At 40.8% G+C, this 13,233-nt stretch overlaps 2 protein-coding genes across 6 annotated transcripts; one reads left to right on the top strand and one right to left on the bottom strand.

Annotated features, from left to right (window-relative positions):
* Positions 1 to 328: 328 nt before the first annotated feature.
* On the top strand, positions 329 to 2,763 carry LOC4351636 (uncharacterized). Of its 2 annotated transcripts, XM_066306220.1 has the most exons (3): positions 329 to 427; positions 517 to 1,789; positions 2,404 to 2,763. In XM_066306220.1, exons 2-3 carry the CDS (start codon positions 909 to 911, stop codon positions 2,423 to 2,425), a joined length of 903 nt encoding a protein of 300 aa, XP_066162317.1. In that variant the 5' UTR covers positions 329 to 427; positions 517 to 908; the 3' UTR covers positions 2,426 to 2,763. The 2 variants fall into 2 exon arrangements, with proteins under 2 accessions (XP_066162317.1, XP_025877726.1); XM_026021941.2 differs by having other exon boundaries at positions 329 to 1,789.
* Positions 2,764 to 4,719: 1,956 nt separating this feature from the next.
* Positions 4,720 to 10,938, bottom strand: LOC4351637 (probable catabolite repression protein creC). 4 transcript variants are annotated; one of them, XM_066306295.1, is made up of 12 exons: positions 10,662 to 10,938; positions 9,924 to 10,238; positions 9,733 to 9,841; positions 9,545 to 9,647; positions 8,176 to 8,263; positions 7,994 to 8,077; positions 7,276 to 7,372; positions 7,090 to 7,177; positions 6,142 to 6,247; positions 5,958 to 6,050; positions 5,095 to 5,539; positions 4,720 to 5,016 (listed from the first exon to the last, which is right to left on the bottom strand). In XM_066306295.1, exons 1-11 carry the CDS (start codon positions 10,836 to 10,838, stop codon positions 5,108 to 5,110), a joined length of 1,692 nt encoding a protein of 563 aa, XP_066162392.1. In that variant the 5' UTR covers positions 10,839 to 10,938; the 3' UTR covers positions 4,720 to 5,016; positions 5,095 to 5,107. The 4 variants fall into 4 exon arrangements, with proteins under 4 accessions (XP_066162392.1, XP_015620363.1, XP_015620364.1 ...); XM_015764877.3 differs by having other exon boundaries at positions 9,924 to 10,247; XM_015764878.3 differs by having other exon boundaries at positions 4,720 to 5,539.
* Positions 10,939 to 13,233: the final 2,295 nt, after the last annotated feature.

A 13,233-nucleotide genomic window follows, 5' to 3' on the forward strand; every position in this document is an offset into this window, starting at 1 on the left:
CTAAAAAATCTAAAAAAAACTATACACATACTTTCAATTGTATTATACCTAGTGTTAAAATCTTAACGTCAAATTCATTATATTTTAGCTGTAACAAAAAAACAAAAAATCTAACAGTTTTAAGGTTGCAATTTTGTCAGAATTTTATCTTTTTTGTTATTCTCTATGTAGAATGAATTTGAAGATGCGACTTTGCACGTAGATGTAATACTATTGAAAGTATATGTATAAATTTTCCTAGAATTTTTTATGATAATTTTTAGTTGGTGTACACGCGAGAGCATGTGTGCATAGGATACGCTCCCCCTGACCCTAAATCTCTCTCTTTATTCCTGAATCGCTCGGCCGCACCCGCACGCCTCTCGCCAAGTCCTCTCGGCCGATTCGTCTTCTTCAGTACGCGCCGGCCGCCGGCTCTCTCTCCTCGGTAAGGCATCTCACCTGCAAATCCCCTGATTCGTACTCACAGCGAGCGATTCCCCTTGGTGCCATAATTTCCAATCTAGTGTGTTAAAGGTCGCCATGTGCGCCGCCCGGTCGTTCCCCAACTGGGTGATGCTAGAGCGCTTCATCTTCCGCGTGGACGACGACAAGGAGTTCCCCGACGACGTCATCAGGGCGTCAGGCCTCACCTCTCAGGAGAATCCCTTCCACGTCGCCTTCCGCCTCTCCAATCCCCCAGGCATCTCTCGCATCTACGTGCAGTTGCCAGGCTTTCCAAATTCAAGGAATGTCTTGCCGTTCTCCGTCGTGGCGACCCACCGTCACCTCGTCCTGTTTTCCCTCATCTCCACCGTCAAAGATCAAATTGACGTGCAGGACTTAGTCATCTATGACGCCTCTGCCACCTTGCAGACGCTCCCTCCTTGTACCGAGCTGGACAATGTCCTCCTGAGAATGATCGCCGCATGGTGATGCTCCGATCCACGGGCCTCTTGTACCTAGGCAACCAAGATCAGTTCGAGGTGGTAGAGCTGAATCTTTACCTATCCAGGCCCCAGGTGGTCCTAGCTCAACTCTGTTTGCTGCGGTCGCACATATCAAAGGTAGCGAGCAGCGGTTGGCGCACCATCCGTCTGCCGATCCACGTCCATGGCAACCCCGATGATGTGCATCAGCTCTACTCCTGGAAGACCGACACTGTGATCCCCTTCGACAACCAGCTGTGCTGGATTGACTACATGCGAGGCATCCTCTTTTATGACCCTGCCGCGATTGTCGTCTCTTTCCTTCCGTTCCCTGTGGATCATGAGACTCCTCGTCGCAACAAGGAATGCTTCTGGTTGTACCGTGGTGTGTCTGTCCTTGATGCCAGCGGTGTGCTCAAATTCATCGACGTCGCCCGCGATGATGGACTTGGCTTTGAGTCTCTCAGGCGTGATGCTGGTTTTACTGTCACCTGCTACAGCCTCGTGTTGGGAGAACATAAGAAGAAGAAGAAGAAACACAGGAGAACCATGGAGTGGAGGGAGGACTACAAGATCACCTCCAATGAGCTCTGGTCTATCAACAGCCTTGACTGCCTCCCACGCACCTTACTCATGTTCCCTCAAGTGGACATTGACAGGCCACATATAGTGCACTTCCTTGCCCCTGAATTACGGTATGTCATCAAGAAGATGTGGGTCGTCGCCATTGACATGAACACCAAGATCGTGGAGTCATCTTCTCTGTATATCAATGGGAAGGAGGACCTTCAAACTGAGGACGCTGGCCTGACCCGTGCAAAGTCGCGCTTTCCGCAGTCCTTCCTCCCATCTGACTTCTCCAAGTTCATCACTTTCTCAAGGTATATATATTGCTAGTTTTTATGTATCCATATCCTACTTATATGCATGTTGATTGCTGCGTACCTGCAATTGTTAGCCTCCTGTCAGTAGCCTCTTCCTCCAAACATTTAAACATAAATATTTAAATATACTCCCTCCGTACCTAAATATTTGACGCCATTGACTTTTTAAAACATGTTTGAGTGTTCGTCTTATTCAAAAAATTTAAGTAATTATTAATTTTTTCCTATCATTTGATTTATTGTTAAATATACTTTTATTTGTACATATTAGTTTTACATATTTCACAAAAGTTTTTTGAATAAGATTTATGGTTAAATATGTGCTAAAAAGTCAACGGGGTCAAATATTTAGGGACGGATGGAGTATATTGTTGGAAACTTTTAGCATTTGTAAGTGAAGTATGCTTATTTCTTAAGTAGTGGCTGTTTTTGCCAATTCTTTCTAAAATTAATTATAGCACAACTGGAGTAGTTTACAAAGCATCTTTGCATGCTAGCCTTATCTTGCTAATGGACGCAAGTTTAATTGGAACACCATCCATCTAAATCATTTGTGTTGGTGGACATTTCAGATATTGTATGCAAGGAAATTCACGATTTATGTATTGCAGGACGAGGAACAATATGGAATGAATCACATCTGTCAACTTCATCGATCCTACTTATAGTACATCTTCCTGCCCAGCTACCATTTTGCTTTCTTCTAAATATGCTATGGTTCCTGGAGAGGATTCTGTCGTTTCTCGACATTGGTTGAAGGAGCTATTTCATGTTGTGGTCTACTTTTATGCTGTGTGAACGGATAAGCTGGTAGTTTGGGGTGTGTTCACCTATTTAATTAGTACAATCTTTAACAGTGTCATTTTGTCCAAGTTTGTACGTGAAATCCCCTTTTAATTTTGTTCCGTTTTCATGTATTTGCAACACGTTCAGTGGCATGCATAGGCGTAACGTGTCCCCACTTGAGAGAATTTCATTACGTGGCCGGATAATTAATTGGCTTGCTGCTGCTAAAAATTTAGGAGTATATGCCAATGCGCTGCTGCTGCTCAGAATGCCAGCAACAGATAATTAATCAAATCTTAATTGCATTATATATGGAGCTCGCAGTAAACAGAGACTTAAACACCCGGACCTTAAAATCACTAGACGATGGGGTGCGTCGCCGTCTCCTTTTGTACAATTTGTTTTATCTATCTTTTTACCAGGATTTATACATGTATCAGTGATTGTATAAGACTAATGTAAACTAGAAGTGGACGCGCGGCACGTACGGAGTTACTAGTATTGTGTATAAAATACATGATTTTACAGAACTTGTAAACGTTGAGAATCGCTCAAGTCATTTGTGGAAAAGATTCAATAAGCGAGAAGAACAATAAATTCTTACATGTGAGTCCTATCAATTCATGGTTCGCCCAACTGCTTTCTTAACAAAATGTGTCTGGGTTTAAATGTACAAAAAAATTAATAACACTGATATTTTATTTTTATTTTTATTTTGCGGGGAACACTGATATGGTATTAGAACGCCAACTATTGATATCGGAGGATAATTTGACTGCTGCCATATGCAGTTGAGATTATATTGTACAGGTTGGGAAACCTTGCAAGCTTGTTTGTTACACCATAGCAAATTCTCTTGTAGCGATCACATCATGCGCATTCTCCTCTTGCAATTGCCTAGCTAAAGCTTCATCAGATGCCAACCGGGCCTCAATCCTGTGGGTTTCTGAGGAGATATGGACTGAATAGGTATCTGGAGTGGCCACTGATGAACCTGCAACTATTTGCTAATTAACACCGACAATAAATCAAGTAAACCAAACATTACAGAACCTGTCTAAAAAACCATCTTAATTTAGAAGAACTCAGATTAGTAGTGTTCATGCTTCCACCAGGAGCAGGTATGTGCAACCTGCACTTCCTGTCGTTTCCATGCTGATCCAGGAAAGACAATTTCCCCTGTGGCTGATGCACTATTAGAACACATCCTCCATGCAGATGCATCTGTTCTTTTTTTTTTTTTTTGGGGGAGGGGGGGTGGGTGGGGGGGCGGGGGAGATCAGGTAATTTTACTTACCCAACCTGAAAACCCAGGCCCAAAACGATACATAGTCTGGAAATGCGTCTAAATTTGACTCTTAAAGTGGGCAACTACGATTTTTAAATTGTCGAACAGTGTTCAAATTTATAAATAGTTTCCCAAATTCAGATCCTATCATTCCCGAATGTGCACATCTACTACAGTACCACCCAGTTTCATCTGAACAGGACTGACTGACAGAAATGTGTGAAAAAGGGACGTCATTCCCAAATATAATCCTCCGTCAGAAACATTCATTTGATTGTACTCGGAGAGATACAACTCGCAAGCACACGACATTCTTCTGCCTTTCCAATTGCCACAAGCCCAACATGTCACATGACCAGCCAAAAAGAGAATTTTTCTTTGCACAATCAAAAAGTGACACAAAGGTGCGATCTTTCTTCTCTCTCCCACTTTCCAATCAAGAAACGAAGCGCACAAACCAACCAAGAACAACCAAGGAAGGAGAAATAAGAGATGAGCCCAGAGCAAGACCGCATAATCATCTTCCCAGAACTAACGAAAGGAGAGAACTGAGATGTCTGCTTGCCCGGCCGCTTTCTCCGGAGTAGCAGCAGAGGAGAGCGCCTTCCGAACATATCAGCATACAAATGAGCGATTCCAACAACAGCAACTTCCCATTCATATTCCGCCACATAAGTCTCAGTGCAAGAAAAATAAAAAATGACGAGCGAAAGCCAGGTACCTATTGCCAAAATATTTTGCTCCAAGGAACAGATGATGATTGCTTGAACCGCTTGCTTTATTTGAAGATACTACATTGTTAACAGATCAAAGAGAGAGAGAGAGAGAGCAGTTCACAGTTCACACCAGGCGATAATTAGAAGGGCTCTGTAACAATAATATGAATAAATAATTTACAGACTTTTTAGATACTAATAAAACACAAGAAAACACCACCAGGTAAGTGGCATCCATTATCCTCCCATCACTAGTCGGCTCGCTGAAAAGTACGAAACACATACGGTGAAATTGTACATTTTATCTTGGACTATATGTATCTCTGTACAGGAGAATACCCCATTATTCCATTGAGCCACACAAATGGCAACACTGGCATATCTGGCCACGCAAAATGAGCGGCTCCATCACCAGCAAGAGTTCCTCCCACCCCCTTCCCAAAATCACGGTGTTAGTAAGAAACATGACCACCGATGATCAATTAACCAGATTACCAGAGCAATGTGCCCACCAGAACACTTTTGTCATGTGAAGACAACAGCTGAAGATTGCTTGAAGCTGGAACCGGTTGCTTTATTTGAAGTTGTGATCACCCTATCCTTTGAAACAGGGTTACCTAAAACTAACTCCGAAGAGTTTGACTGATGATTGTTTTCGTTCTGATCAGGTCTTACCCAGATTTTGATCAGTCCCTCACGACAAATAGTGAGAATTGATTCGTTAGTGAACACCAGACCTGAGAGTGGATCCACATGTACTCGGTGGGCAACAAGGGGTGAGAGCTTTGGCACATCTCGCATTCTTGGAGAAGGTTGAAGAACACCTGTTGGGAGACATGCATTGTCCCAATGTGCAGAAGGGCTGCCGCTACTAAAAGTTGGTGAGCCACTGGAAGGATGTCGTAGTGGGACAGCAATCTCATCCAATGCCAGGTCCCACAGAAGCAGTTGTGTGTCCTAGGAGCATGAAACAGTGAAAAGTTATGCCAGCGATAGAACATGTAAAAAGAATTGCCAAATAACTTGCCCAAATGAATCTCATCACTATAACTAACCATATGAGCAAGAATCGATATTAATAACTAACCAAGTTGATTAACATAAACAGAAAACATTGTCATAGATTGTACAGCGAGAAAATAGCACGAGTATGATAAGAAGTTAGCACATCCTGCTACATACATAGTTTGATCAGTTTAAAGCCAAACAACAGCATAAGAGTGGACGGAGAAATAAGCATCTTATGATTGCTTATTAACATTGATTACTACACTTCTCAAAAAGAAACTTTGATACTACATGAGTTAAACATTAAGGACATGTCATAAAAGCACAGACTGCATACTATATCTCCAGCTATATAAATTTGTGATACCTGACCAACAGAACCAAAACGATACACGGTATTTTCTCCTGTTCCATCAGAATTCGGAGGAGACCAATACGAATCAAAAGAAACTCCACTGACCTGTCAACATAAAATTGACCTTGTCCTCAATTACAACTATTGACAGGAAACATCGTGGCATTGACAATTTTTTAGGCAAGTTAAGTTGTACCCAGGAATTATGCCCTTCGCCCCACGCGACTATCTTTCTGTCATCCATGCTCCATACCTGCACAAGATCATCTTCACCACCAGTCAACAGATATTTGCCATCCGAGCTGTAAAAACAGACCATGATAAAATAAGGTAAGAGGAACTAATTTGTGGAAGATAATCCAGTGGTAAACACAAATAGTTGCTGATAATTCAAAGTCGCATAAACTAGTGATAAACAATTAGCAGATAAAATGCCACGGAGCAGAAACCTGATGACATGGTAGAGACCAGGCCAGAGATGTGCCTCAACGTGTGCCGTGCTAGAAACTAGTGGCGCCAAAAACTGTGTTGTTAATTTGTTACCCCAAATACAGGGGAATAGGCATAGTACACCGTAATGTTATGCAAACCAAAAAAGTTCCTCACATGTAACAAGCAGCCTGGCAGAAAGGCAGGCAACCGGCAAAATTAGTTAAGGTTGGCATGCTATTCAACCTAAACTTACAAACAGAAACATTTTTTTCCGGAATGGCTCATAAATCAGCAGAATTATTAAGTTTGGCATGCTGTTCATCCCAAGCTGGGTGTAGAGTTAAAAAACTAAAACTAACAGAAACACGTTTCAGGATTGCCTCATAAAGCTCTTCGGTCTCAAAATGTAGCAAGTTTTTGAGTTCATTTTGTCCCAAATGTAGCAACCTAGGACATGTAAAAGGTAACTTTTGCCACTAAACTACCCATACTACCCCTACTATCCTTGTCTCTATTGTAGTCCAGGCGACCAGGCCTATACCTCACCCATCCTGAGAAGGCAAACAAGTCTTTCTACCCCTATCCTTAATACATGTGTCATCCTCTAAAAAATGCTATATTTTGGGACAGGACAGCCAAACAGTGGGAATAGATAAATCATAGAACTAACTAGCAAAGATAGGGCAAATGTAAAAGTGGAGATTCCAATTACCTCCATGTGCAACACAATAGTGCACCATAATAACTTTTCCCACCAAATATTAGTTGCTCCTTCGAAAAGTCAAACACTCTCAAATAACCTAAATAAGGTTTTATAGTGTTATTTTAATAAGCAATACAGAATCAGTGGGTTCTATAAGGAATAAAGAACCATCTACTATTGGGACAAAGGAAGTACCATCTCGCCCAACAGTTGCTAAATATGCTCCATCTGGTGAAAAGGAGATGGCGTTGATTGAACCTTGGCAAACATGCCATCTAGCAATTGGGTTGCTCTGAAATGATTTTGAGATGAATCCAAAGTTAATTATGGCACCTTCATACGAACTCCTCTAACCACATGTTTTGCAACAAAAAAACATATTTCTAAGATAGTAGAAAATATAGGATAATGGAGTTACTTGCCAACATTCACTTTATATGATGTACGCTATTTGGAATATACTATCGGGTGGTTGGCATTTGCCAGTAAAGTTCTTGTTGTAAAATACCAGTCACGAAACTTAGCATTGTACATAACTGGAGGCCAGAACAAGTGCATAATTGTTGGAACCAACTGCCATGATAGCCTTTTCTATTAAAAATTTAATTACTGCATAATCAAACTATCAAAAGCGAGCATGAGCAAAAACCATCATTTTTAAAGGACTATTAAACATTTCTATAAGTGCACTTAAGCATGAATATAGGTGCAGAACTTGGTAGTTATCACTGTTTGCAATGCTATTTCCATGCTCTACATGGCGCGATAAATAAGTATGTTCATTGATTTAAGAAATATGTTCAAGGTTCAGAATACTAGACTACCCTGTAGACATCCATGTTAACAAAGGGGGGAATATACCTCTATACTAAAGCATACTTAACTAAAATAATTCTTGAAGTGCTTAACATACCTTGCTGGACTTTGCATGTGAAATCATTAACTGAGCCGGATCCTTTATAGCTGGGAATGTACACTCAGTGTTTCCATCTTTGCACTGAATATAAATAGTACATCAATATACATCAGTTCAATCATCCACCAAACAGAAACCAGATTTTAAAATACCAAATCCGATAACCAACATCTGCTCACTTTATCGTACACATACAGATTTCCATCAGAATGGCTAACAACAAAGATTCCTTCACGCTCCGGTACCCATGCAACAGAAGTGCATCGGCTGCCAAAAAAAGGTAGTACCCACAAGTTAATTAGAGAATTCAATTCCCTAATTAGAGAATTCAATTCACTAATAAGAGAAAGATAAGCATCTGCAAGGATGACTATGTAAACAGCATTCTGTTTTGAACAATAGTGTCTAGAGGTTAATTAAATAACAAGAAGAAGTTAGGCATCTTGATGACAACTGCCCATACAATGATCCATGTAGCTGTATTACAAAATCATTAATATGTAGCAGTTCCATCCTATCGATTAATGACTTAAAATATAATGATATTGTTCTTAGACTAAGAGAAGAAAAGTTCATCAGCAATGCAAGATTTACTTTCCTTTATTTATCGCTTCTATGAATTGATAGCATGTAAACAGGTGCCATGCAACAGCAGATGGCAATAACAAAATGAAATAAGGTTATCCTTCTTTCTCCATAATATGTTGGCTTCGTACAGGAGAGAGAGCTCAGAATTGATAGCACACGAACTAACAGAGAGCAGATTTAAATAACAAAAGCTCGTTACTACCATAGATTGATCAACTGAAAGAATCAGCTCAGCATTAGATTCAAAGCATCGCAATGATTTATTCCAATGTCCCAAATAAGAACTCTATGGTACTTCTTTAGAATGATTTGGGAGTCCTTCTGACCGCAAATAAATTTGCTACCTTTCAAATTTTGCTGTCCATCTGATACTTCAAAGCAATGTACGTCTATATCACATGAGCATGAGTATTTATGTGTTGTACTTGCATTTATGCCAACTTGACCCCCAAAAAAAAGTCTTATGTGCTAAACTGTCAAAACCTCAACAATTAAAGATAAGTTACGTTTTGGACATCAACACAGTTCCCCAAACACAACACTACCAGTTTTTATCATAGCGCATATACTACAGGATGTACAAATATTTTGGTCTTCCAGGAAGACCTCCCAATGTTATTTCCACATCTTATCTTAATGTTCATGACAATTTTGATGACCAAAGTTAAAGTTTGACCATGTATATTCAAAGATGCCACTTGGTTTTCACTGCAGGAAGGGAGGGAAACATGCAGCCAAAATATTTAACAGGCAATGGTGATACAAATCTACTCCCTCCATCCCAAAATATAAGAACCTAGGACCGGATGGGACATTTCCTAGTACTGTCCAGATTCGTAGTACTAGGAAATGTCCCATCTGGTCCTAGGTTCTTATATTTTGGGATGGAGGGAGTAAGTGCAAACAAAGTCAAGCAATCATATCTGACACCTAAATGAAAAGTGAAAAATTTAAACATGCCTGCCAGTGCTTGTTCCATCTTTATCACCCTTGTTGTAATGTTGGGCCGCAACAGGCTTCCTTCCAGAATCTTGCAATTGTTGCCTCAGTGACATTGAATAGACTGCAGAATGGGCAAATATAAAACTCGTGATTATACAAAATACACTTCAAAAAATGGAGTGATTCAAGCTAATAACGATACTAACCATCCCCTGACCCCATACCAATGATCAGGTCATGTCCCTCCTTGGCCTCTGGGTCGAATGCATGGCATAGTGGGTTCGAGTTGCTGAAATGGATGGACTTTATTGGATCCTGGTGCAGTTATCAGGCTTATCAGCAGACAATAAACACTAGAAACTACATTTCACACTAAACCATTATAAAAGGTACAGACCTTGTCTTGAGAATTGAGGTCACTGATGAATAGTGTATCAGCGGTGTTGAAAATGATGTATGTACCCTTGCCATCGTAATTTGCCACAGCTTGTGAACTACCAATGCCTCCGGATGTACCAAGGCCACCCCCAATGCGGCTGCTCCCAGACACAGCCCGGCTTACACCATTTCCCCCAACAAAGCTAAGCGTCCGGTTACCATTCCCAGAGCCAAGAAGCCTCGCTGCTGCAGAACGCATCCCGCTGCTGGAGCTTGGCGTGGAAGGCGTGGAGCCCTGTCCGGCAGGCTTCTCCTTGAGATACGCTACCGTCAACTGCAATAACTAGAACCATCAACAACAGCACTTACAACGCCACAAAAACTATTTTCAGGAATAACACATATAGGCCACACAGCACAACTAAGCATTACACAAGCTGAGACACTACTACCACATGATCGAGAGAGATCTACCGATTGAACTTGCAACCTTATCAACTCAACGAATCGCTAAAATCTAACGAATAAGATCTCTATAAGGCTAGCAGCGACGTAAGTTGTTCATGAAATAAATTAGCGCCATCTAAAATCTGCACCAGCGACCTAAAAACTTGGACTACCTAAAAAAATGTTCCTCTAGAACCCGCCTCGAAGCCAATCGAGATCCCACTAACACACTGCAAAAACCGCGGAAACCCTCGACGCGAGTCCGACGCCACCCCAATCTAGATCCCCTCCCGGAGACGAGCGAGCTCACCTGCGAGACGGTCTTCCCGCCGTGGTTGTAGTGAAGCACGGCGGCGGAGTGCGTCTTCTCGTACTGCAGCTTGTACCTCCCCTCGGGGGTCTTGAAGTAGGTCTTGAGCCCGGCCGCCGCCGCGGAGCCGCCGCCGGCCCCCGCCGCGGAGGCCGAGGAATTCGCCGCTGCCGCCATGCCCGGCGCCACCGCTGGCCCCCACACACACCCGCTTCACGGCGATCGCCCGCCGAATGCCTCTGCTACCCTAACCACCACCACCACCGCACCGCTTCCCACCCCCCAATCGCGAGGCCAACCGGTCATACCACCATGGAAGCGCGGGTCTAGGGTTTCGGCGGCGAGGGGATGAGATGGATCCACGCGGCGGCGAGGAGGGCGGCGGAGGCGGAGGAGGAGGCGGCTTCGATTTGGGAGAGGAGAGGAGAGGAGACCGAGGCGAGGAGGAGGAAAATGAAATGGGCTCATGGTTGGGCGGAAATATGACGTAATAATAGCGGGATTGTTACTTTCTTCTCTCCTTTTTTTTTCCTTATTAAAATGATTAAAATGGCTCCCACACGCGTGCACATTTCTTTTTAAGATAATAGCACGCGTGCACATATAGGCACAGCACTGACAACTCGTAATTTTATTTTGGTCTAACTTAAGTTTTTAGCCGGCTAATCTTGCTTTTCTTTTAACCACACCAATGCTCTTATCAAGCATATAAATGATTTTGATTACGTCAGTTATTCGTCTCTAAACTCCCATAACTATATCTAGAATATTTCTTTGATGTATTAAAAGAACATATAGATAGATAAAAGTGTTGAGGGTGGTCAAAGTGTCATCATGTAAAATTGTTTGGTCTAGAATGAAAATATTAATTAAAGAGTTGTCCAAAACGGGATTGAAAGTGTTCCAAAGTGAAAATAACTTAAATAAATAATAAATCTAACTTAAACAGTTGCTACCTTATGATAACTATCCAATGGCTATAAGTAATATTGATGCACTTAATATGGAAATGGGGTATCTGTTGGGTGTTGGTAGCTATGATTTGAACCATATCTGATGTTGGCGATGAATTGGATCAACCTCTGCGGAGCAAGAATATGCTTAATTTGAGACCTAAAATTACTTGTTTGGCCTATACACAATACACTTATCAACTGTAAATAGAACACATGCACATGCCGTTTGAGTACCCGTGGGTTTTCCATTTATGCAATATATGCAATTATAGATATTGAACATGGCATACCATAGCTAGAAAAATAGTCAAAGGCAATGTCACACTCATCCGAGAAAATATAAGTAATAAACCAAATCCATAATCGCAATTAGAGTAGAGAATTGTTTATATTTATTTGCTTTGAACCATATAGACATATCAACTATAGTACTCTAGCGTTTTGAAATCTACTTCCTCTATTTCATATTATAAGACTTCCTAGCATTGCTCACATTTATATATATGTTAATGAATCTAGATATATATATAAGAAATCTTATAATATGAAATGAAGGAAGTACATGATTTTATAATGCATGAATGTTCCTAAGTGTTTTTTTTAATGTTCCCTAGATTTTAAAGAAGCTTATATATTGTAATCTATTATTGTAGGATATATTACATTTGGGTTATCGGTTAATATAAAAACGATGTATTTATTTACATTACAACTATATTCATGACTCCCGCCTAAACATGAATATATTATAGGCAGAACTCCAAATAGTAAACACGAAGGTAGTGACCAATAGTCAATACATATACACTCAATACTGCTATACGTGGAAAGTTGGCCGAGTTAATTTTTAAGAATTTATTAAATGGTTGAAAAATATTCTATCATATCTTTGATGTAGATGAGCGGACCAAGAATCCTCTGAACATGGCAATAAAATCGTCCGGGGTACAACTGCAATTGAGGGGTCCTGGTGAAATCTGCTGGTCATCTTTGGTGGATGGGCTATGTTCAACTTCAGCGGCCTAGCTACAAGATATTCTTCTTTGGCCATGTCCATTGTACTATACTTTTCTGAATGTGTATTGTTTGTCACAGATTATTTACTCTACGTCTCTACAGATAGTTCTCATAAAAGAACATTCTTTTGTTGCATTGTTTAGACTTAATTTTATTTTTTAAATCATTTAACTTATCCCTATAATGAAGTTGATAATCCAATCGATAATCTATCTCAAACAAGGAATCTGCCATTCATCTCTTCTTCTTCAGCTGCAAATGTGTCAATTGCCAAATACGGCTACTTTGAAAGGAACGAAATGCTCAGATCATCCCTTGGGTGTTTTTCCTTGTGCGTCATAGTGTAGACTGGTTTATTAGGCTGTGTTCTTTGGATAACATTTCTAACTTCACTTCCTCATTTTTTCACGTACACGGTGCCATAGACTGATCCTATGATACTTTGGGTTTGTTCAGATTGTAGCCAAAATAAACCTTACCAATTTTTGGTATTGCCAAATTTTTATCAATTTAGCAATATTGCCAAGTTTTGGCAGGATTTCTTTTTTTTACTAGAGTTTGGTAAGAAACTAAATGGATGCACATATTTGGCAACTTTA

Source organism: Oryza sativa, chromosome 12 (assembly GCF_034140825.1).
Source record: "Oryza sativa Japonica Group chromosome 12, ASM3414082v1".
Classification (NCBI taxonomy): Eukaryota; Viridiplantae; Streptophyta; class Magnoliopsida; order Poales; family Poaceae; genus Oryza; species Oryza sativa.